The sequence below is a fragment of the Pezoporus occidentalis genome, unplaced genomic scaffold (genome assembly GCF_034315485.1).
Source record: "Pezoporus occidentalis ecotype Australia unplaced genomic scaffold, CSIRO_AGI_Poc_V1 ctg1, whole genome shotgun sequence".
In the NCBI taxonomy this organism is placed as follows: Eukaryota; Metazoa; Chordata; class Aves; order Psittaciformes; family Psittacidae; genus Pezoporus; species Pezoporus occidentalis.
In genome coordinates, this window is record NW_026912778.1 from 13,656,881 (window position 1) to 13,678,144 (window position 21,264).

At 40.0% G+C, this 21,264-nt stretch overlaps 1 protein-coding gene and 2 long non-coding RNA genes across 6 annotated transcripts in view; 1 reads left to right on the forward strand and 2 right to left on the reverse strand.

The window, feature by feature from the left end:
• LOC134175217 (uncharacterized) overlaps window positions 1-21,264 on the reverse strand; it is a 123,847-nt gene that overhangs the window by 8,492 nt on the left and 94,091 nt on the right. The gene's annotated exons all lie outside the window — the stretch shown is intronic.
• LOC134175281 (uncharacterized) overlaps window positions 1-21,264 on the forward strand; it is a 124,091-nt gene that overhangs the window by 7,605 nt on the left and 95,222 nt on the right. The window lies entirely within an intron of this gene.
• Window positions 1-21,264, reverse strand: part of SLC7A2 (solute carrier family 7 member 2) — a 50,898-nt gene that overhangs the window by 6,453 nt on the left and 23,181 nt on the right. The window contains exons 1-7 of one of the 4 annotated variants that reach the window (XM_062639232.1): window positions 15,186-15,339; window positions 9,518-9,908; window positions 8,092-8,247; window positions 4,735-4,900; window positions 3,874-4,010; window positions 3,130-3,349; window positions 274-413 (exon numbers count right to left, since the gene is read on the reverse strand). In XM_062639232.1, coding sequence (XP_062495216.1) covers window positions 274-413; window positions 3,130-3,349; window positions 3,874-4,010; window positions 4,735-4,900; window positions 8,092-8,247; window positions 9,518-9,893 — 1,195 coding nt within the window. In that variant the 5' untranslated portion in view covers window positions 9,894-9,908; window positions 15,186-15,339. Of the gene's footprint in view, window positions 1-273; window positions 414-3,129; window positions 3,350-3,873; window positions 4,011-4,734; window positions 4,901-8,091; window positions 8,248-9,517; window positions 9,909-13,216; window positions 13,367-15,185; window positions 15,340-21,264 lie in introns of those variants that run through there. The other 3 variants (XM_062639384.1, XM_062639309.1, XM_062639468.1) reach the window with 3 other exon arrangements.

Below are 21,264 nucleotides of genomic sequence, written 5' to 3' on the forward strand. Positions count from 1 at the left end.
TGCTGCTCTTGGTTTTTTTTCAGTTGACTAATGTTCTTGGGTTTGGGTTGCTCTTTATTTTGAACCTAGGTTTATAAAGCACTTGAGATTAACCAATAAATACAAAATGTGTGATAAAGAAAAGTTTTTCTGGTAGCCTACTTCACCTGGCAACAATCAGATTTGACCAATTCAGTCCAAAGCAAATGAAAGCTGCACAACAGTGGTTTATTTCCATAAATGCATTTGTTTAGCACTGCACCTTTCTTTACAAGGATCAACTCTTAGTCTCACCTGCTACTGCACCAGACGATAGAGTAGCAACTAGTGGGGTCTTCGTTTTGGAATTGATTTGAGCTAGACATTTGAAAAGCAACCCATCCTTCGCCATAGCATAGATTACACGTGGCAGTGGAAAAATGGATCCAAGAAGACTGAGTAAAAAGCAAACACATGCAACATGGCAAACACGGTACATGCAGAATTGAATCATGGACAAGATAAACAATGTTAATTAATGGCATGTATAGAAATAAAAATTCTGATTGCAAGACAAAATCAGAAAGCCCTGTATCCCAAGATACTACAGATCAGACACAAACAGAAATGTCTTTTTCTCTGTAAAGTTGATTAGCCCCCCTCCCCTTTTTATTTTTATTAATTTAAGCAGTGGAATTGCTTCATCAGAGAGATTTGAGATTAGCAAAATAAGTTGCCATCACTGTAGTTCTTGGGTATTAGTGGACCTGAATCATGTTCCAGGTCACACTAACTATGCAATTAAGCCTTAGTATTCCTGGAAAAAGTCTGTCAGTCAGCAGCAGCAAATCAATAAGCATTAGCATCATCTCTTACACTCTACATTTCCATGTGAGGCTGCTAATTAACAGTAATTCAAAGTAAGCACCATGGGCACATTATTTCTTTTGATTAAAGAACCTCTAGCAAGCTTCATTAAAGATTGTTGTTTTTTTTTTAAGAAGTAAAGCTAATTAATTTAGATTTGTTATTAGCAAGACACAGAAAGCTTTCAGACTGTGATAACTTGAAGCTCCTTTTAAACGTATTTCTTAAATTAGGTGGTTTCTTTCCCTCCAAATGAAATAGTTGTAATTAAGAAAATCAGAAACACTGAAAGGACAAAAGGCGAAATCATAGCCAGTATAACCTCTGTGGCAAACACACTAGTTTTTAACCAGGTGAATGGTTGCCTATCTTACTGTAGGGAATCAACTGTATCACTTACAGAAGGCACAGCTTTTACAACCACAGGTGCTACGTACCTCCTATAATGCTCGTGATACACAAGCATTAAGATCAGACGCAAGAGAGAAGTTTCATTGCACATGAACTGATTTTGGTGTATGAATGGCCCTTCCAAAAAAGAATGTTTCCTGCACCATAGTGACAGTTGGTTTTTCAAGTAATGATACTGTTAAAATCCCCTGCCAAATTTTTTATTTATCTATCATACTCACATAAATAACGGAAATATTAACAAACGTCTTTACCCTGACGAAGCAAGTTCACAGCATAACAAAGTAAGAGGTAAATATATAGACCAAAAGCAACAATCCCAACTTTTTTTCTTAATTATACCACTAAATTGATGAATATGAAATACAATTTTATTTTCCTTGTTCTAATAAACTGACATCAGTCAACAGACTGAAAGATTAACCTCCCCATATGAGTAAATATAATTCTTCAGAATACACTGGAGAGACCAACAGTTTGGATTTCTGAAAAAGCATCTTACTATCTCAGTTCATTTTGGGTTTCAGTATTAATTTCTTAATCTAGTGTCTGATTATACATCACTTTTACTACTTATCAATATAGAGGAAAAATTCAGTAAAACCCTCCAAACTGAAAGGGACAATGACAACTAGACAGAAAGTAACTAATCCCAGACTGAACTGCGTAACTACAACATTCTCCAGTCAGTCCTACAATTCTTTTAATGTCATTCTATGATAGAAAAAGGCAATAGTTCCAGAATCATAAAATGGCTCAGGTTGGAAAAGACCTTAAGATCATCTAGTTCCAACCCCCCTGCCATGGGCAGGGACGCCTCACACTAGACCATGTTGCTCAAGGCTCTGTCCAACCTGGCCTTGAACACTGCTAGGGATGGAGCATGTACCACTTCTTTGGTCAACCTGTTCCAGTGCCTCACCACCTTATATCCTCTTACATCAAAATATTCTTTTCTTTTAAACTACTGTCCACAGCCAGTGTGCTCATCTTCTTCAAGCTAATGCTTACAGGGTTATCTTGGAGTACTGTTAGCATTAGCCCTTCATCAGGCATGTAATTTTCCTTTGTGGAAAGACAGCCAGTATTCTTACCACTGAAGATCATGTAAATGACTCCTTACCTACATAACCTCAGGTAGTGGATTGCCATCGGCATTTTTCTATCCCTAAATTCAAGTATCAAGCAATTTTCTATTCCATGAAAGGGTTTATACCACATTACATTATATGGGGTGTAATATAGATAAACACATACCAATATATCTCCTGCCCTCCATCATCTTTTTAATCAAACTAACATATTAAGTTGTTACAGCCATACTTTCACAAAGGGGAATAAATAATATTTTCACAGCTATAATCTACATCTCAGATACCCACACAGATACCACAGGAAGGGTTGATGTCAGAAGACAGACTGGCTACTGGAGGAAAACAGAAACAGGCAACGAAGATGAGGAGTGGAGCTAGTTAATCATCTCTTCAATTTTGCCTGCAAATACACAGAGCCCATAAAGCTGCTGAGTCATTAGGTGTATATAGCAAGAAAGAACAAAGTGGGTGAGGTTTATTTTATCAGTTGATAAAGATAACTTGCAGGTCATACGTCTGAAAAGACATGGTTTAATAAAAAATAAACAAAACAAAACCAACTAACTTTTGGATAATAAGCCAAAGAGGTAGAGCTCAAAAACAGTACATCTCAAAAAAGGAGCTTAAATTAATGCACCTACTATGATGAAGACCTGCAGAAGTCTAAAACATGCTTATAATACTTATTGGTAATAAGTATTGGACTGAGCCTTCAAAATGAATGCATGAACATGTGTTTAAATATTCACATGCTATCCATCAGCTTTTCCAAATAAAATTAGTATTTGAATGTCTTTACCTTGTAGACAAAGCACAAAGCGATCCTGCTGCCACAACATATTTTGCAGGACCCCATCCAACATATTCAAAAGCAGCTGGCAAAGGATTCTCATCTAGTAGGTAGTATGGCATCATAAGTGTCAGTGCAGCTGAAACTCCAAAATAGGCCATGAAGCAGACAAGCAGGGACACTACAATTCCGAAGGGTATGGCTTTCTGAGGATTCTTGACCTCTTCTCCTGAAAAAAAGGAAAAAAAATGCCCCACCAAAGAGTCTTATTCATTTCCATCTTCAGCTTTAAAAGATAACACCAGAGACAAATCATCCATTAATCTAAAAACCATAGGAATCATATTTATAATAGAAGTTTTAAAAACCTGTAGAAAACTACCTCAGTGACACAGAACAACTCTCAGTATTTTGTTGCCAGAAATAGCATTGACAGTAGAGGTAAAATAAAGGATATTTTATTTTAAAAATAAAATAAAATGCACTGTATATCTAGGGTATTCAAAGCCTATCATTTCTTGTTATTTACATCCAATTTGTAAGTTCAATGTACTTGTTCCTTATTAGCCATACACAAGCCAGCATTTTAGGAGAAATACCTCACTCAGAGAATTGTAAAAGTGAGCAGGTGAATAACAGATTTGTGCAGAAAACAAAAATGTATACTAAACACTTCCCAGACTTAGAAAGTAACAATTAATTTATTTTGAACAGAAGTAAGTATACATATATAGAGACACATAAATACTATACCAGTTGTTGCAATGCAGTCAAATCCTACAAAAGCATAAAAACAGGTTGCAGCACCAGCCAGTGTTCCTCTGAAACCATATGGCATAAAGCCACCACTCCCATAAATACTTGTCACATTCTCATAGGATGAACAATTCCTATTAAAAACAGAAATACAGCAGAAACATAACTTACTTTTTTAACTATTGGTAGGTCAAACACATCCATTCCCCTCTCCTACCACTATGGAAATACATGTTAAAATGCTCAAGAAAGAGTTCTACTTTACAAAATGTCACAAGAAGACATTTTGTTGTCAAGGTTTGTAAGACAAAAATGACAGTAAATGGAAGAGTACCTGATTCAAGTAACTATCATCTTACTCACTTCACGGTTTGTGGAAAAATATATTAAAACACTAATGGTGTACACAATTCTTGTCATAATCACGTACTACAGTTATTACATGCTCTAAGGCCAACAAGCCAGTAACCTCTCAAATAGCTATAGATAACAGTATTGAAGTAAGATGATTTTTAAAGGAAACTACAAACAAGAAAATAGAAAAAAATATTTTTAAAGGAATAAAAAGTTTTATCATTCCCAGCAAGACCTGTTAGTTGATATATTACCTGCAATATCACTATTCCTTGTTGCCCAAGGAAGCTGTGAATGCTCCATTCCTGGCAGTGTTCAAGGCCAGGTTGGACAGAGCCTTGGGTGACATGGTTTAGTGTGAGGTGTCCCTGCCCATGGGGGGTGGGGTTAGAACTAGATGATCTTAAGGTCCTTTCCAACCCTAATTATTCTATGATACTAAAGCAAGTATAATAGAAAATTCCTTGGCATATGAGCAAGTAAATTGATTTTAAAAAATATTACTTTGTTATTGCAGTAAGGTTTATGAGATATTCTTCACTTATTTTCCAGTTGTCAGCATCTCCTTTCACAAAACCAGAAATCATAACGAAGAGTAGGACCAAGATGTTAATAGCTGTGAAAATTTTATTCACCCATGCAGACTCTTTTACTCCAAAAGATAAAAGACCTATAAAATAAAAATATTTTATAGATGTGAATGGTCCCTTAGACTAATAAAATATCATTTTAAAGAAGATAGGCATGTAATTACCGTACTTAATACAAAGCATCATTAAATTCAATACTTTTAAAAAGCAGTAGCACAAATTACTACTCTGACAGCAGTGCAATAGGCAAGTGTATTGGAAACCACAAAACACAAAGCTTCTTTAATTGTATTAAATATTTGTCATGGTTTAACCTCAGTGGGCAACTAAGTACCACACAGCTGCTCACTCACCCCCTGTCCAGTGGGATGGGGAGGAAAATCAGGAAAAGGTAAAACCCATGGGTTGAGATAAGAACAGTTTAACTGAAGTAAAACACAGTAACAGGAAAAAGGAAGAGGAATAAAACCCAGTAAATAAAAGTGATGCACAATATTATTCCTCACCTGCTGATACCCAGCCCAACCCGAGCAGCAATTGGTCCCTTCTGTGTGACTCCCCCCAGTTTATATACTGGACTGGGCATGACATGGGTATGGAATATCCCTTTGGCTAGTTTGGGTCAGGTCTCTGCTTCCTCCCAGCTTCCCATGCTCCTCCTCACTGGCAAATCATGAGAGACTTGAAAAGTCCTTTATCAGGGTAAGTGCTGCTTAGCAACAACTAAAACATCGGTGTGTTATCAGCGTTGTTCTCAGACTAAAGACAAAACACATAATTGCACCTACTACTAGGAAGAAAATTACTGCATCTGAAATCAGAACAGTACTTAAAACTATCTTGAACAATTGTTACTTACAGTTTTTCTGAGATTCCCATTCATCTCTATTTTATGGAATGGAGCAAAAATAAGTACAAAAATTCTATTCTTAGTAAAAACAGATTGGTAGAATCTATTTATTCCTTACAGAACAATTACTCATTACATTAATAAAATAAGGAAAATTATTAAATTAATGATGTAATGTGTTCAAAGATTTTCAGGGCGTATGCGTCACAGAATAAGTCCTCATAGTCATTAATAAAGCCTTTAAAGGAAATGCATGCCTCTTGTTTATAAACACATTCTAGAAAACAGTCTGATTCGAAATACATATGCCTTAGGTTGCAGAGTAGTGCATTTAAATAATCTGAAAGTTATTCCATCAGGATCCTACTGTGTCATTAGGCTTGTAACAACTGTTATTGTACTAACAGTGGAATGGAAGAGCAGGCAGTGAGCAGATAAGGAAAAAAATACAATGGAAAAACCTCCAGTTTCTTTGCAGTCTAAGTGTCTCCACTAGTATCCCGTACATGCTTTCCCTCATTATTTAGAGATTAAGTCTAAAACTTTTAAGCCTCTCAAGATAATGTCTAGAAAATTTCTGACTGCTAATGAGACATTTTCTATCTTATCATAACATAGAATTTATCATATGAGCTGTTTAAGTTTTCTTCACCAATGGCATTACTATTGGAAATAGACGTATGCTTTCTTTAGCTCAGTTTTTCCCAAGAAGGTATTGTCTCAATCAGTCTAACGCAGTAGGAAACATAGCATGCACATTTTTGAAGTCCTTTCTCTAGGAAAAAAAAAATCCCCAAACCAGATTTCTTGTGTTTAGCACATAACATTTTCTGTAAATCATCATCGGCTGCTGCTATGACTCAGCTTTGCACAGCTCAGAATCCAAGCACTGTATCATGATCAGCCTTGAGCCATATCCCACTGCCCCTCCTCTCAGCAGCAGTGAATTCCACCAGTCCCTCCATTGGTGCTTGGGCTGCTTAGCACAGAAACCTGCAGAGCTAATTTGCCACACAAGTGAAAAGGAAGTGAAGAAGGAATGATGGTGGGGATAAAAAGACAGGGCACAAATGAAAACTCAGGAGCAAACCACAGAAGAACATCTCCTCTTCCATCAGGAATCTCTACCTCTTATGGCAGGAAGAAGCGATGGAGAGAACACAGAAGGTGCCTCCATCTATACTAGTGTTTTACATTTTGGTTTGTTTCAGTGCTCTGCTTTTCAAAATGTTAGTTTTTCCTTTTTCCTTTGGAAGAAGTGAAACTGAAAGGTCAGTTCCAGCTACACACCGAATTCATTCCCATCATTCCTGAAGATGTAAGGGTCTGAACTCCATTTGTGGCAGCTCTGAGCCACAAACATGGCAGGATGCTAGACTAAACCTTGTCTAGTAAACTCCCTGATCTTCCTAAGTGTGGAAACTCATCTTTTTATGTACAGAGACCTAATAACAGCTTCAGATGCACTGCTTGTCATTAGAAGTTGTTTTTCTAAGTACCAAGTCCAAAAAAGCCACTCAGAATAACAGAAGGTTATACCCATATAACTGAGCTTCAATTTACAGAGAAGATAAGCTCCAGCTTTTATTTGATCTAAAGAGACTGAACATGACATTTGAGATAAAGATAAGACCTCTACCAAGTACCAAAATGGTTCTAGTATTGGCTGACTAAAAAACTATACACTTTAGAACACACTACTTCTGTCACTCCTATGGCATTAAGAATGTTTCCTTATGGAAAGCAATTGTTAAATGCAAACATGCAGAAGATATTTGAGCTTTCTGATGCCTCAAAAAGCACATAGTTATATACTTGATGTTAATTTTTGTGATTTAAACACATAATACAAGAGTAAAGATAAAAAAGAAACAGAACTGAGTGAACTAGACCTAAAATATTTTGTCAGGTTTCAAAGTGGTCTGTTGGGCCATACCAGTACCTTGGGGTGTCCTTTAGCCCAAATAAGTTCTAGGCTAAACAACTCTTTTGAAGACTTAGAAAGGAGAAAGTTGTTTTTATACTTAATAAGTTATCAATTTAGGGGAAAAAAAAAACAAAAAAACTTACAAGTATACATTACATGCACAATCTGTTATTTAAGGAGAGCACATAACGTCATCGAACTACAGAGCTTAACCTCAACATCCCTCTGAAAGCTTTTACCAGTGATAAAGCCGTAAAGCCCACAGAACTGTGTAATACTGACAAGTGATTATTTCATGTCCCAACTTCAACAAGAGGGTGCACATAGAATTTGATTATATACATTTAATTCCCAGAGTCATTGGGTCCATAAACAAATGTGCATCTGAACTTCTTAAACATTATTAAGGTATTTCTGGTAAAACACAAACTACAACTTAGCATTTTTGTCTGTAAGACATCACAACCACCATAAATGAAGCCATATTGTCTTACCTGCTAAAAGTAATACAAGGAATACAGCAAAAAAGTCAGGATACTCTGCTAGCCCAGAGTAATTCATTTTGAAGTAGGTTCTGAAGATATGACTAATCTGCTTTCCAAGAAGTTCATCAAAGGTGCTACTCCAGGCTCTTGCTACACTTGATGTACCTTCACAAAATACATGCATGTTTAGGATTTTGCATACAGTGGCATACAGTTACTTCTACTGAAAAAGAAAGAAAACTAAGCATGTTGCTACTTGCATTTAAAAAAGCAGAGCTTGTGTTAAAACGATAATTCTATTTTGCTGAGTTTTAACATTTTAGAATTTTTCTACATAGTTAAATTAGAACATATTATCCTATAACTAAAATATATAAATTTGCACCTTATTTATTCCCAAAATATTGCAGAAATTACTTCTGTATCATTTATGTCTGATGTCATTCTGGAAGACACTTATTTCTCAATTTACAATATGGCGTATGTTAAACAATATAAAGTAATGTAAGAAAGCAGTTTAAGAAAGAACTTTAAGAAAGAAAGAAAGTTTGTACCCCCTGGAAATAAAGCAAAAAAGTCACTACCAAGATGCATATTGCTAGTTAGCATTTAAGATTTATACTCTCCTATGGTAAAGAGTGCATGTGGCCACAGCTAAATAGCACCTTATTTTTACAACTCCACTATCATGATCTGCACTTTAACACAATACTCAGGCATACTGATTATGTAGTGATCTGGGCAACAGTCCTGTAGTTAGATATACATATACAGCTAGGTGTGCTTATACGCAATGTAATGGATGCTTGGAACATGTACATCTGGAAGAAAATGTTTTTAAATCAAAAAATGTCATCTCTGCTAAAGCACTGAAATATCAAATGTTATCTGAATACCTGCCACATAAGCATTGATTTTATTCAGATTTGGTCTACTGTATTTTACAAGATTACCTGATAGGACACTATTTAATTAGCATGAGGCTATAGTAACAAGTTAGTACTTAAACATCATGGCGTTCTTGAAGTGAGATACTATAGTGACGGGATCACTGTAAACATCCTTGCTGTGTATATTCAGGGAAAAAAAAAAGCTTATTGGTTTTACTGAAATCATTGTTGCTGACCAAAGACAGCAATGAAATCCTGTTTATTCTTGTGCATCGTTACTGAACAGACATGATTTTTATAAAAGGTATGGAGTTCATTCTGCTGAAGATTCATTGTTTACAAAAGCATCTTGCAAAAAGCCTGTCTGCAATGATGATGCACAGGAGGACATAGCCTAATCAAATTACTTTGGTCATTTCATCTCGGCAGGAGTTAAAAGCAAGAATAGCTAAGTATGAAGACAGAAAAGAAAGACAGACCCAAAACTGCATCTTACATCTACCATCTCAGAAGCCCTTCAGACCTGTGTTTGTTCTTAAGCTTACCTATAACATAGGATAAAATGAGATTCCAACCAGTGATAAAAGCCCACAGTTCCCCGACAGTTACGTAAGTATATAAATATGCAGAGCCAGTCTTGGGAACACGAGCACCAAACTCAGCATAGCAGAGACCTGCCATCACAGATGCTAGTGCAGCAATGAGGAAAGAAACAACGATGCTAGGTCCAGATTCAGATTTGGCTACTTCTCCAGTAAGGACATAAACACCAGCACCAAGGGTACTTCCTACTCCCAGGGCTATAAGGTCCATTGTTGATAAGCATCGGCACAACTTGGAGTCCTCGAGACTTTCACCACTGACATTTTTCTTCCGCAAAAGACACCGAACAAAGGACAAAGCTGGTCCACAGGGCAACATGGTGAATGTAGAGCTCTGAAATAAAACAAAATCATTACAGTACATAAAAAGGTAAACACCTGTGAAAAACAATGAAAAAATGTATTTGCATACAGAGCGCTAATCACACATACTAATTTATATTTTTATACTCTTCTGTGACATTAAATAAGCTGGCCTATGCTTTTCTCCCGGGAAACAAATTTGGGATTCAGTATTTCTAATTTTATATTTAACACTTATTCCCCTAGGGAAAGATACCCATTATCTTTAGGTTCACTACACTGCTTTAAAAAGAAGTAATTGTTTCTATTTATTTGCTAATGGCAACTTCTTAACCATTTCTAAAACAGAACCGGAATACACTTCTATGATCTCATGTCATAAGGACTTTTAATATAAGGATCAACACCAACATAAATAAGGATTTTTAAGACCTAAAACTCCAACACTAAGGCTATAAGCATCAAAAGCTTTAAAACACAGCATTCTGAGAGAGCCAATGCAATCTCCTTTTGCCTTAAAATACATGGCTTTTGCCTCTAGAATTTGCATCGGTAAAAAGTGCTTAAAAGCAGATTAAAATAGTGTTTCTATTCCCTCCCACACCAATGAAGTTTCCCAGAACTAATTATCTTTACAAGAAATCTTGTGCAACTCTCATCTAACAAAACCTGCTCATAGCATGCCAACTGCAGTTCTTCAGTATTCTGAGTGCACATCACAGTGTGGGGTGTGATCGGCTCTTGTACACAAGGTCAGATTTTGTGACCAGCTAGGTCCTGGAGGCCAGTAGGTGAGCAGCACCTCTCTGGCCTGTGATACAGGTGCCTGCTAGGAACAGCTTGCTTCCCAACTCCAAAAAAATGGTAGCTGAGGGTCCAAAGCATTTGCCTGGGAGGCAGGACACTGACATCCCATAGACTATAAAATCTCAAACAGGTAACATTAATGTACAAGTTCTGTTATTCTTTATATATTTGTCTGGATTGTTTTTTTAATGACTTAAGAGTTTGGTAAGAATTAAGAGATACCACCTGCCATCTCCCCAAACTGATGTTTGGTTTTGCAGCTCATATCATAAATATCTATACTCATGATTTGTTAAGGGGAACCCTCCAGGGGACTGAGAATCTTTTTCATTTAGGCAGAATATTCTGGTGTTAGATTTCTCCCCCATCCTTATCAGTCTCCTAGACCAGTAAAGGGCATTTTTACTCACTATAGTTCAATCCACTAACAGCAAGGGCTTTGCATTAAGATGGATAGCTCACTTAACTGTGTTTGATCTAGGAGAGAGTCAGAAGCAAGAGAACTGCTGCCCTAATACTAGATTGCCTGAAAAAAAATCCTCCTGGGTATGAAAAAGAAAGGGAGAGATATCTCTGTGAGGGACCATTTCCTCCCTATTCCTGTAATAGGTCCCAGGACAGCATTTGGAGGCAAGAGGGAGGTTTCCAAACTACTGCTCCAATTAGACTCCTTTCAGCCCATCAACCTCCCAGGGATAAGTATCTGCCCATGGTATGTAGACTTCATCTGCTAAGGAGAGTTCACACACCAGCTTCGGAATTAAGATGATGTGCATGTGGCAAACAGAAGAGATCCATAGCCTCTTCTGAGGGGACTCAGTACTTAACTGCTCAGGCAAAATCCCTTGCTGTAGCTCCTGAAATCTTCAGTAAGTGCAGCCTTTCCTTGGGCCTGAGGCTGAGGTGCTCCACTCCCTCAAAGCCAGGTTCATCTACCATAGGGTGTACAGCTTGCCAAGTATTGCCAAGGCCACTATGTTTTTTTTCCATAATGACACTTCTGAAGCTGTAGCAGTCACTTAGGATGTTATATTAATATACTCATGAGGCTGTAGCCTATAGCAACAGGTAGCAACACTCTTGTGGACTCTATGCCCTTACAATTTCAATCTTGCAGAAACATGGCGGGTTTTTGCTACTGCTGAATGACAAGTTCACCGTTACATATCTCAAATGTGGCCCCCTTTCCAATTTGTCTGAGACATCCCAAGATGCTGGTACTGTTCACTTCATAGAATCACAGAATAGTTCAGGTCGGAAAGGACCTTGAGATCATCTAGTTCCAACCACCTTGCCATGGCCATGGATGCCTCACACTAGACCATGTCACCAAAGGGTCTTGATAAGAAGGTGCAGCAGTGGGAACTGATGAGCTTATGAGGATATTTGGTCCCCACACAAGACCAAATGACATAGGTAACCAGTGACAAAGTGTCTTCAGATATCACTGACAAGTGTAACCTTTTTCTGAGATGACCCTTGTAAGATAGACCCTTTATTGCATTACCCATTATTGCAAGAGAGCAGCCTGGGGTCTGGCTCAGTGCTGACATGTGCTGACTCACAGGTACAGGTTATCATAACACTGTGGTTGACCACTTTCCATGCTCAAACACTAACTTACTGAAGCAAAGAAGGTAACAGCTGGGTGTGACTTTTGGTGGCAGCATTGCCCTAGATAAGTTTACACAGACTGCAACCACACAGTTTAAAAAGGGTCTTATTCCTGCCTTGGCATGGTTGGCCAGATCTCATGGTTTCCTTGTTTGTTGAACTTTAAGACAGAGAGGAATATGAAGCAGGGTAAGTGAACACAGAAAAAAGTGGTCTCTCCTACTTTGTCTCAGTTATTTTCCTAATTACACCTTTTTACTTCCTCCTTTTGCTGCTGCAGTCTAAGCCTGCTTCATCCTAGCAGACTGTTGTGGCCTCTGCTTCCACTTCACCTCTGCTGCCCTGAACTCCACCAGCACAGCCTGGACCCTTGGTGAACATCCTGCACAGCAGATGAGCACTGGCTCTTTTCTGAGCCTTCCAGGAAAGGCACACCAGACAGCTTGGGAAATGGGGTTTTGGTAATATACTGGGTAACCAATCAAGGAGAAAATAAGCTCTCATAATCCTCTGCTCCTGACAGAGCTCACAGTGTTTCTGAGGCATCTCTGAGACACCCATCCTACATTTCTTGGAGCAGACTTGGATACCTGCCTGCATTTGAACAACAGTGTTAGGCATGGAACCTAAAAGCACAATTGGTCAGGGTGGCCTGAGTTGTTCATGCGGTTTAAGCAGAGCCAAGATTGAATCCTGAGCTTATACAGCGTTCAAGCATAGGAAACTGGTGATAAGAAACCAAAAAGTAAAATGCCCTTGCACTCACTAGCAGCATGAGTTATTTCTAATTAAGCCGAATAGCAGACCCAACTGGTTGCTTCTCCCATGCATTCAAACCTGTGCTAGGCTCCCCTTCAGTGAAGTCTACTTTACAGTGACATTGCTCACAAACACCTGTGAAGTCCATTTGTGACTGACCTTCGCACGTTCCTTTTGCTGTGTACAACTGAGTGGGCAGCTCTCTAGCTCTGCATGTGCTGGGTCACTGAACTTCTGAAGCCTCTTCTGGACTAAGTTTTTCTTTAGCTAGAGATTGTTCTATAACACTGAATATGTCCAACAGTCCTCTGAAAAAGTTCAGGCCCAGTTCAACTGCCCTAGACTTGACCAGTGTTCAGCCTCCTCCTTCCTTGAACCCATTCCTAGAAAGAATCCACATTGTGGTTTGCACTTTTATCCCTTCAACTGCATGCAACAAAGAGGCAGGACAGACACGAAAGGAACTGAACAGATCTATCTAACATGGGGGGAGGGAATTCCAAAAGCTTCCTCATGTCTAATGGACATTCAGAATATTTGTCAGAGTACCTTAGTAAGCACAGATACTTCTCCAATCCCCTTTGTTCTTTATTCTCTTGTTTTTTTTCTACAGTAGCTGCTGACAGACCCTTCTTTATTTCAGTCTTTCCTGGCCAGTTGTGAACCACATAATTTACTGGTTGACCACCACTCATTTGAAAGCTAATCCAAGAAGATGAGTCCAGCCTTATAATTCATACCAACTCTTCCATTCAGCTGAACGATCAGGAACATTTAATGGTCATCTATTGTTAGCTATCTTCTAACAGAAAAAGTTTGGTGTCAAAAAAACTTTCTAAATACAAACACAACCCAAAGGACAAAGTCTCCCTCTGCAAAGTTTATATTCATCTTTAAAACTCCTTTGACTGTTTCACAGTCAGGTAAAATCTACCATTTTTGCAAAGTTTTTTCTATGTAAAAATAACCTAGCAGCCCCTACCCAAAACAAAATGCAAACAATATATGGATATTGGAGCAAAAAGTAACTTATGTATTACCACACTCTTCCATTAAAAGAACATTTCAATATAGTTACATGTAATAAGTGTTTTAAGTTAGTACATATCAAACCCAAGCTACAGGTGGGAAAACCCAAAGTTTTACTGCAGTTGCCATTCAATTTTTCCTACAAAATTTTCCATTAAAAGCTCTAATAAAAAAAAAAGATAAAAATCTCAAATGGAAAGTAACTGTTATAAAGCAATACAAAACCTCTAAAAGTTTAAATACTGTTATTGAGATGTGTTTAAAGATTCCTATAGCAAAAGTAACTTCAAGATAGTTTACTTATATTTTGTTGAGCTAATACTATATACTATAATATACTATCAATTTTAGGTGTAGTAGTTTAACATTTAAACAGCATACCAATGAGGGAAACCATACTTCAGTAAGTAACATTGAAAATGGGAAAATATAAATATATGCATGTTACATATAGATTATACAGCCTCATTTTCCTGAAAAATTTAAAGTTTACATTTTGTTTTCCATATGTAGAATTTTTGAGAAATTTTTTTTTGCTCTGAAGTACATTTAGCCTTATTCAAAATTGCACTATTGCATTGGTTACATCTAGTGCAACAATATATGAAAGTAAAAGAATCCATATAGAGATGAAGCAAAACTAGGTCTAGTCCATGATTTGTGTGTGTATACACATGCACAAACAATACATGGTTTTACGGCAATTGCCCTAAAGTTGATGTTGTGCCCAAGACTTTCACAAAACTCCTAATGCCTTGGAACATTTGAAGTAGTGTATTTGAATAATACTTAAAGCCCTAAAGCTGGAAAACAGCACCTATAACAGAAATCTAATAAACAGGAGAAGAAAGTTTGGTCATTCAAAGCAGAATCACCTTCCCATCAGACTAGTAAGAAAAACAGAAATTGTATCTTCTACATATTAACACTGTAATTTGCACTTTGTCAGAGACACAAAAATGCTGTAATGTAAGCTAAATACAATACTGCATACCACAGATCTTGCTACTCAAAAAGCACATGTTAAAGGCAAAGTTTCCTATGATAAACTATGTTGCTTTCAGATTACTTCATTCAAGCAGTGAATTTCATTACAAACCTGATCAGAGCAACTTCTGCTGGGCAAACTTCTGCTCTTCTTACCCAATCCTGAATTTTCACCGTCTTAAAAGGAAGAGTAATGACTGAAAGTGATTTTATTGAAATATTTGCTTTAAAAGCCGGCTGTAGGTGGTGCGAGAGCTGTTGGTGCTTGAGGGGTGGAGGCTCTGCAGCCAGGGTGATTGGAAGGTTTGCAAACTGGGCAGCTATTTGCCCAGCTAAAGCAGGCAGGGAGGGAGGGAGATAGTCTTGCTGCTGTTCAGATTAATTATATCCATAGTCTTCACAATAAAAAGTCCAAAAGAAATGCCACTTTCTACATCTAAACACACTTATCTGCTTGCACATGAAATTCATACTGTAGTGAGGGTACCCACCACATCTTCCCCCAGGAACTCCTTTTACATATCCTGAGGGAAAAGCAAAAATGTGGATGTCAAACTTGGTCTCCCACTTGAAAAGCAAAGTCTTCCTACTGCCTATGTAAGAAATAAACTGGCTTTAAAGCATATCAAAGGATACTTTGCAGCGCTTTGAGACCTGAATGTAATAGCATAGCATGAAAATTGCTTTTGCTAAGTTTTAGAATAATATATGTAGTATTGCTATGGTTAGAAACAACACAGAAGATAGTATATTTACAGAAACTGGTTAGAGCCCATTCTGTTGAACTGGGGTAGATGCACCATATATTTTCTTCTCCTTTATATGGCTTGAAATGTAAAAATGCTGAAGCCTGAAATTAGAACAGTCCAAATATTCCTGTGACACAACCAATAAATAACCCTCTGTCTTAAAAATTAGCTTCCAGAATAAACCAGACTCCAATGGATAATATGCAGCTGTATTTTTATTACTTCCAGTGACAGACAACCTCACCCCAAACATGTAGCAGCATTTCCAGTCAACATTATTCACAGCATATTGTTTCCCTTTAAACACTTCTGCTTCAGTATCTCTTTCTTGAGAGAACACTGAAAATAACAGCCTTGCAAAGAAAAGCCCTATGCCTCTAATCATTAAAATGTCTTTCCTAAGAAAATAAGGAGAATAACACATCTAATGTGGCAGTCCCCTGCAATTTGCTCTCAGCCTTTAGTTTTTCCTGAGTGTAAAGTCTACCAGTGCTCCAGGGGCACAGAAGACTACTCTTCTTTCATGAAAAGTCCTGCTTCCTGTGGCCATATGCAAGGGCCAACTACACAACCTTTCTTCAGCGATTCCAGATTCAAAGAGAGATGGCTCCAAGAAGAGCATTCTCCATGTGGGTGGGTCGTAATTCACCACCTCTAGTCCGAATGTCATTTCTTACATTATCCAAGGCTATTCTTTTCTTAAAGCGCAAAAAGGTGTAAAGAGGAAAGGTCATGTTTGTTGACTCTCTGGTAACAATACTCATCCTTCCCCTCCTCTCAGCAGCGGTGAATTCCACCAGTCCCTCCATTGGTGCTTGGGCTGCTTAGCACAGAAACCTGCAGAGCTAATTTGCCACACAAGTGAAAAGGAAGTGAAGAAGGAATGATGGTGGGGATAAAAAGACAGGGCACAAATGAAAACTCAGGAGCAAACCACAGAAGAACATCTCCTCTTCCATCAGGAATCTCTACCTCTTATGGCAGGAAGAAGCGATGGAGAGAACACAGAAGGTGCCTCCATCTATACTAGTGTTTTACATTTTGGTTTGTTTCAGTGCTCTGCTTTTCAAAATGTTAGTTTTTCCTTTTTCCTTTGGAAGAAGTGAAACTGAAAGGTCAGTTCCAGCTACACACCGAATTCATTCCCATCATTCCTGAAGATGTAAGGGTCTGAACTCCGTTTGTGGCAGCTCTGAGCCAAACATGGCAGGATGCTGGACTAAACCTTGTCTAGTAAACTCCCTGATCTTCCTAAGTGTGGAAACTCATCTTTTTATGTACAGAGACCTAATAACAGCTTCAGATGCACTGCTTGTCATTAGAAGTTGTTTTTCTAAGTACCAAGTCCAAAAAAGCCACTCAGAATAACAGAAGGTTATACCCATATAACTGAGCTTCAATTTACAGAGAAGATAAGCTCCAGCTTTTATTTGATCTAAAGAGGCTGAACATGACATTTGAGATAAAGATAAGACCTCTACCAAGTACCAAAATGGTTCTAGTATTGGCTGACTAAAAAAAGTATACACTTTAGAATACATTTACTACTTCTTTCACTCCTATGGCAGTAAGAATGTTTCCTTCTGGAAAGCAATTGTTAAATGCAAACATGGAGAATCATTCTCAACCATGATAATGTAGGCATTTTTTATCCCAAACCACCACTCTCTAGCAAGTCTATGTATGACTTGAGAATTACTTGTATGGATTTTAGTTAACACCCTCAAGACCAGTTCTGAATCATTTCTAACCACATAGATCTGTCCTGGGTTCAGCAGTAGCAGTCATGTTTTTTCCTTTGTGGTAGCTGGTGCAGTGCTGTGTTTTGACTTCCAGCCTGAGAACAGTGTCGGTGAAGCCGATGTTTTCAGTTGTTGCTAAGTGATGTTTACCCTGACCAAGGACTTTGTGAGGCTCATGTTCTGCCAGGGAGGAGGGGAAGCTGTGAGGAAGCAGAGATGGGGCGCCCGACCCGGGCTAGCCAGGGAGGTATTCCATACCACAGCACGTCATGCCCGGGGTGAGGGGTAACTGGGAGTTACCCGGAAGGGCATGGGCTTCCTGGTGGAACTCGTTTTTCTTGACCGGTGGTATTGTATTCTCTTCCCTTGTTATTTTCCCTTATCATTGTTGTAGTTGATAGTAGCAGTGGTGATTTGTGTTGTACATTGGTTGCTGGACTGTTCTTGTCTCGACCCGTAGGAGTTGCACTCTTTCGATCCTCCTCCCCATTCCTCCGGGAGCGGGGAAAGGGGAGAGCCCCGGTGGGGGGGGGGGGGACGGACCTCGATTGTTGTCAGCTCGGCACCACTCACTGGGAGTGAGTGAACAAGTTACCTGACTGGGTTTAAACCACGACAGTTATTTTTTGGCGCCCAACGTGGGGCGATACAGCGGAAGAAGTCTTTGAGAAAGGGAGGAAAATAATCCAAATCCTGCTGAAAGCTGGTTTTGCCATAAAACGGAGTAAGGTCAAGGAACCTGCACAGGAGATTCAATTTTTGGGAATAAAATGGCAAGATGGACGTAGACAGATCCCCACAGATGTGATGAACAAGATAACAGCAATGTCTCCACCAACTAATAAGAAAGAAACACGAGCTTTCTTGGGTGCAGTGGGGTTCTGGAGAATGCACATCCCAAATTACAGTTCGATTGTAAGCCCTCTCTATCATGTGACCCGGAAGAAGAATGATTTTAAATGGGGCCCTGAGCAGCAACAAGCCTTTGAGCAAATTAAACGCGAGATAGTTCATGCAGTAGCCCTTGGACCAGTCCGGACCGGGCCAGATGTAAAAAATGTGCTGTACACTGCAGCTGGGGAGAACGGTCCTACCTGGAGCCTCTGGCAGAAAGCTCCAGGGGAGACTCGAGGTCGACTCCTCAGCTTTCGGAGTCGGGGATATAAAGGATCTGAGGCCAGCTATACCCCAGCTGAGAAAGAGATACTGGCAGCCTATGAAGGGGTTCGAGCTGCTTCGGAAGTGATTGGCACTGCAGCACAGCTCCTCCTGGCACCCCAGTTGCCCGTGCTGGGCTGGATGTTCAAAGGCAGGGTCTCCTCTACACATCATGCAACTGACGCTACATGGAGTAAATGGGCTGCACTAATTACACAACGAACTCGAATAGGAAATCTCAGTCATCCAGGCATTCTAGAAGTCATCATGGACTGGCCAGAGGGCAAAGATTTTGGAATGTCACCAAAGGAGGAGGTGGTGCGTGCTGAAGAGGCCCCACCATATAATAAACTGTCAGAAAGTGAAAAGCAGTATGCCTTGTTTACTGATGGCTCTTGCCGTATTGTGGGAAAGCATCGGAGATGGAAGGCAGCTGTATGGAGTCCTGGACGACAAGTTGCAGAAACTGCTGACGGAGAGGGTGAATCGAGTCAGTTTGCCGAGGTGAAAGCCATCCAGCTGGCCCTGGACATTGCTGAACGAGAAAAGTGGCCAGTACTTTACCTCTATACTGACTCATGGATGGTGGCAAATGCCCTGTGGGGGTGGTTGAAGCAATGGAAGCAGAGCAACTGGCAACACAGAGGTAAACCCATCTGGGCTGCTGCACTGTGGAAAGATATTGCTGCCCGGGTGCAGAACCTGGTGGTGAAGGTACGTCATGTAGATGCCCATGTACCCAAGAGTCGGGCCACTGAGGAACACCAGAACAACCAACAAGTGGATAAAGCGGCTAAGATTGAAGTGGCTCAGATGGACTTAGATTGGCAACATAAAGGTGAATTATTTTTGGCCCGGTGGGCCCATGACACTTCAGGCCATCAGGGCAGAGATGCAACATATAGATGGGCCCGTGATCGAGGGGTGGACTTAACAATGGACACTATTGCCCAGGTTATTCATGAGTGTGAAACATGTGCTGCAGTTAAACAAGCCAAGCGGTTAAAGCCTCTTTGGTATGGAGGACGATGGTTGAAGTATAAATATGGGGAGGCCTGGCAGATTGACTATATCACACTGCCACCAACCCGCCAAGGCAAGCGCCATATGCTTACCATGGTGGAAGCAACCACCGGGTGGCTGGAAACACATGCTGTGCCCCATGCCACTGCCCGGAACACTATCCTGGGCCTTGAGAAACAGATTTTGTGGCGACACGGCACCCCAGAGAGAATTGAGTCAGACAATGGGACTCATTTCCGGAATAACCTTATAGATATTTGGGCCAAAGAGCATGGCATTGAGTGGGTATATCACATCCCCTACCATGCACCAGCCTCTGGGAAAATCGAACGGTACAATGGGCTGTTAAAAACTACACTGAGAGCAATGGGTGGGGGAACTTTCAAGCATTGGGATACACACTTACCAAAGGCCACCTGGTTGGTCAACACCAGAGGATCTGCCAACAGGGCTGGCCCAGCCCAGTCAGAACTGTTACATATTGTAGAGGGGGACAAAGTTCCCGTGGTGCATATGAAGAATTTGCTGGGGAAGACAGTCTGGGTAATTCCTGCTTCAGGTAAAGGCAAACCCACTCGTGGGATTGCTTTTGCTCAGGGACCTGGATATACTTGGTGGGTAATGCGGGAAGATGGGGAAGTCCGATGTATACCTCAAGGGGATTTGATTTTAGGGGAAAACAGCCAGTGAACTCAATTGTATGCTGTTGCCTGCTGTGTAATGCTTTTATAGCCCATCAACTAGATGTCTCCAGGTCACCAGCGACTGGCCCTGACTTCCCTCCAGCCATCATCCCAACAGAGAATGAACTTTGAACATCATGGACCGAATGGACTCTGCAGCATTATAGGGACTGGTCCATGCACTAAGAAAATGATCTTTTCCTCTTGGTCTGTATGTATATGGATGTATATATGTGGGAGAGCGATGGTGTATTGAAAATGTGGGATCTGAGCACGACGTGAATGGTATGGAATAAGGGGTGGATAATGTCCTGGGTTCAGCAGTAGCAGTCATGTTTTTTCCTTTGTGGTACCTGGTGCAGTGCTGTGTTTTGACTTCCAGCCTGAGAACAGTGTCGGTGAAGCCGATGTTTTCAGTTGTTGCTAAGTGATGTTTACCCTGACCAAGGACTCTGCGAGGCTCATGCTCTGCCAGGGAGGAGGGGAAGCTGTGAGGAAGCAGAGATGGGGCGCCTGATCCGGGCTAGCCAGGGAGGTATTCCATACCACAGCACATCATGCCCGGGGTGGGGGGTAACGGGGAGTTACCCAGAAGGACATGGGCTTCCGGGTGGAACTCGTTTTTCTTGGCCGGTGGTATTGTATTCTCTTCCCTTGTTATTTTCCCTTATCATTGTTGTAGTTGATAGTAGCGGTGGTGATTTGAGTTGTACATTGGTTGCTGGACTGCTCTTGTCTCGACCCGTAGGAGTTGCACTCTTTCGATCCTCCTCCCCATTCCTCCGGGAGCAGGGAAAGGGGAGAGCCCCGGTGGCGGGGGGAGACGGACCTCGATT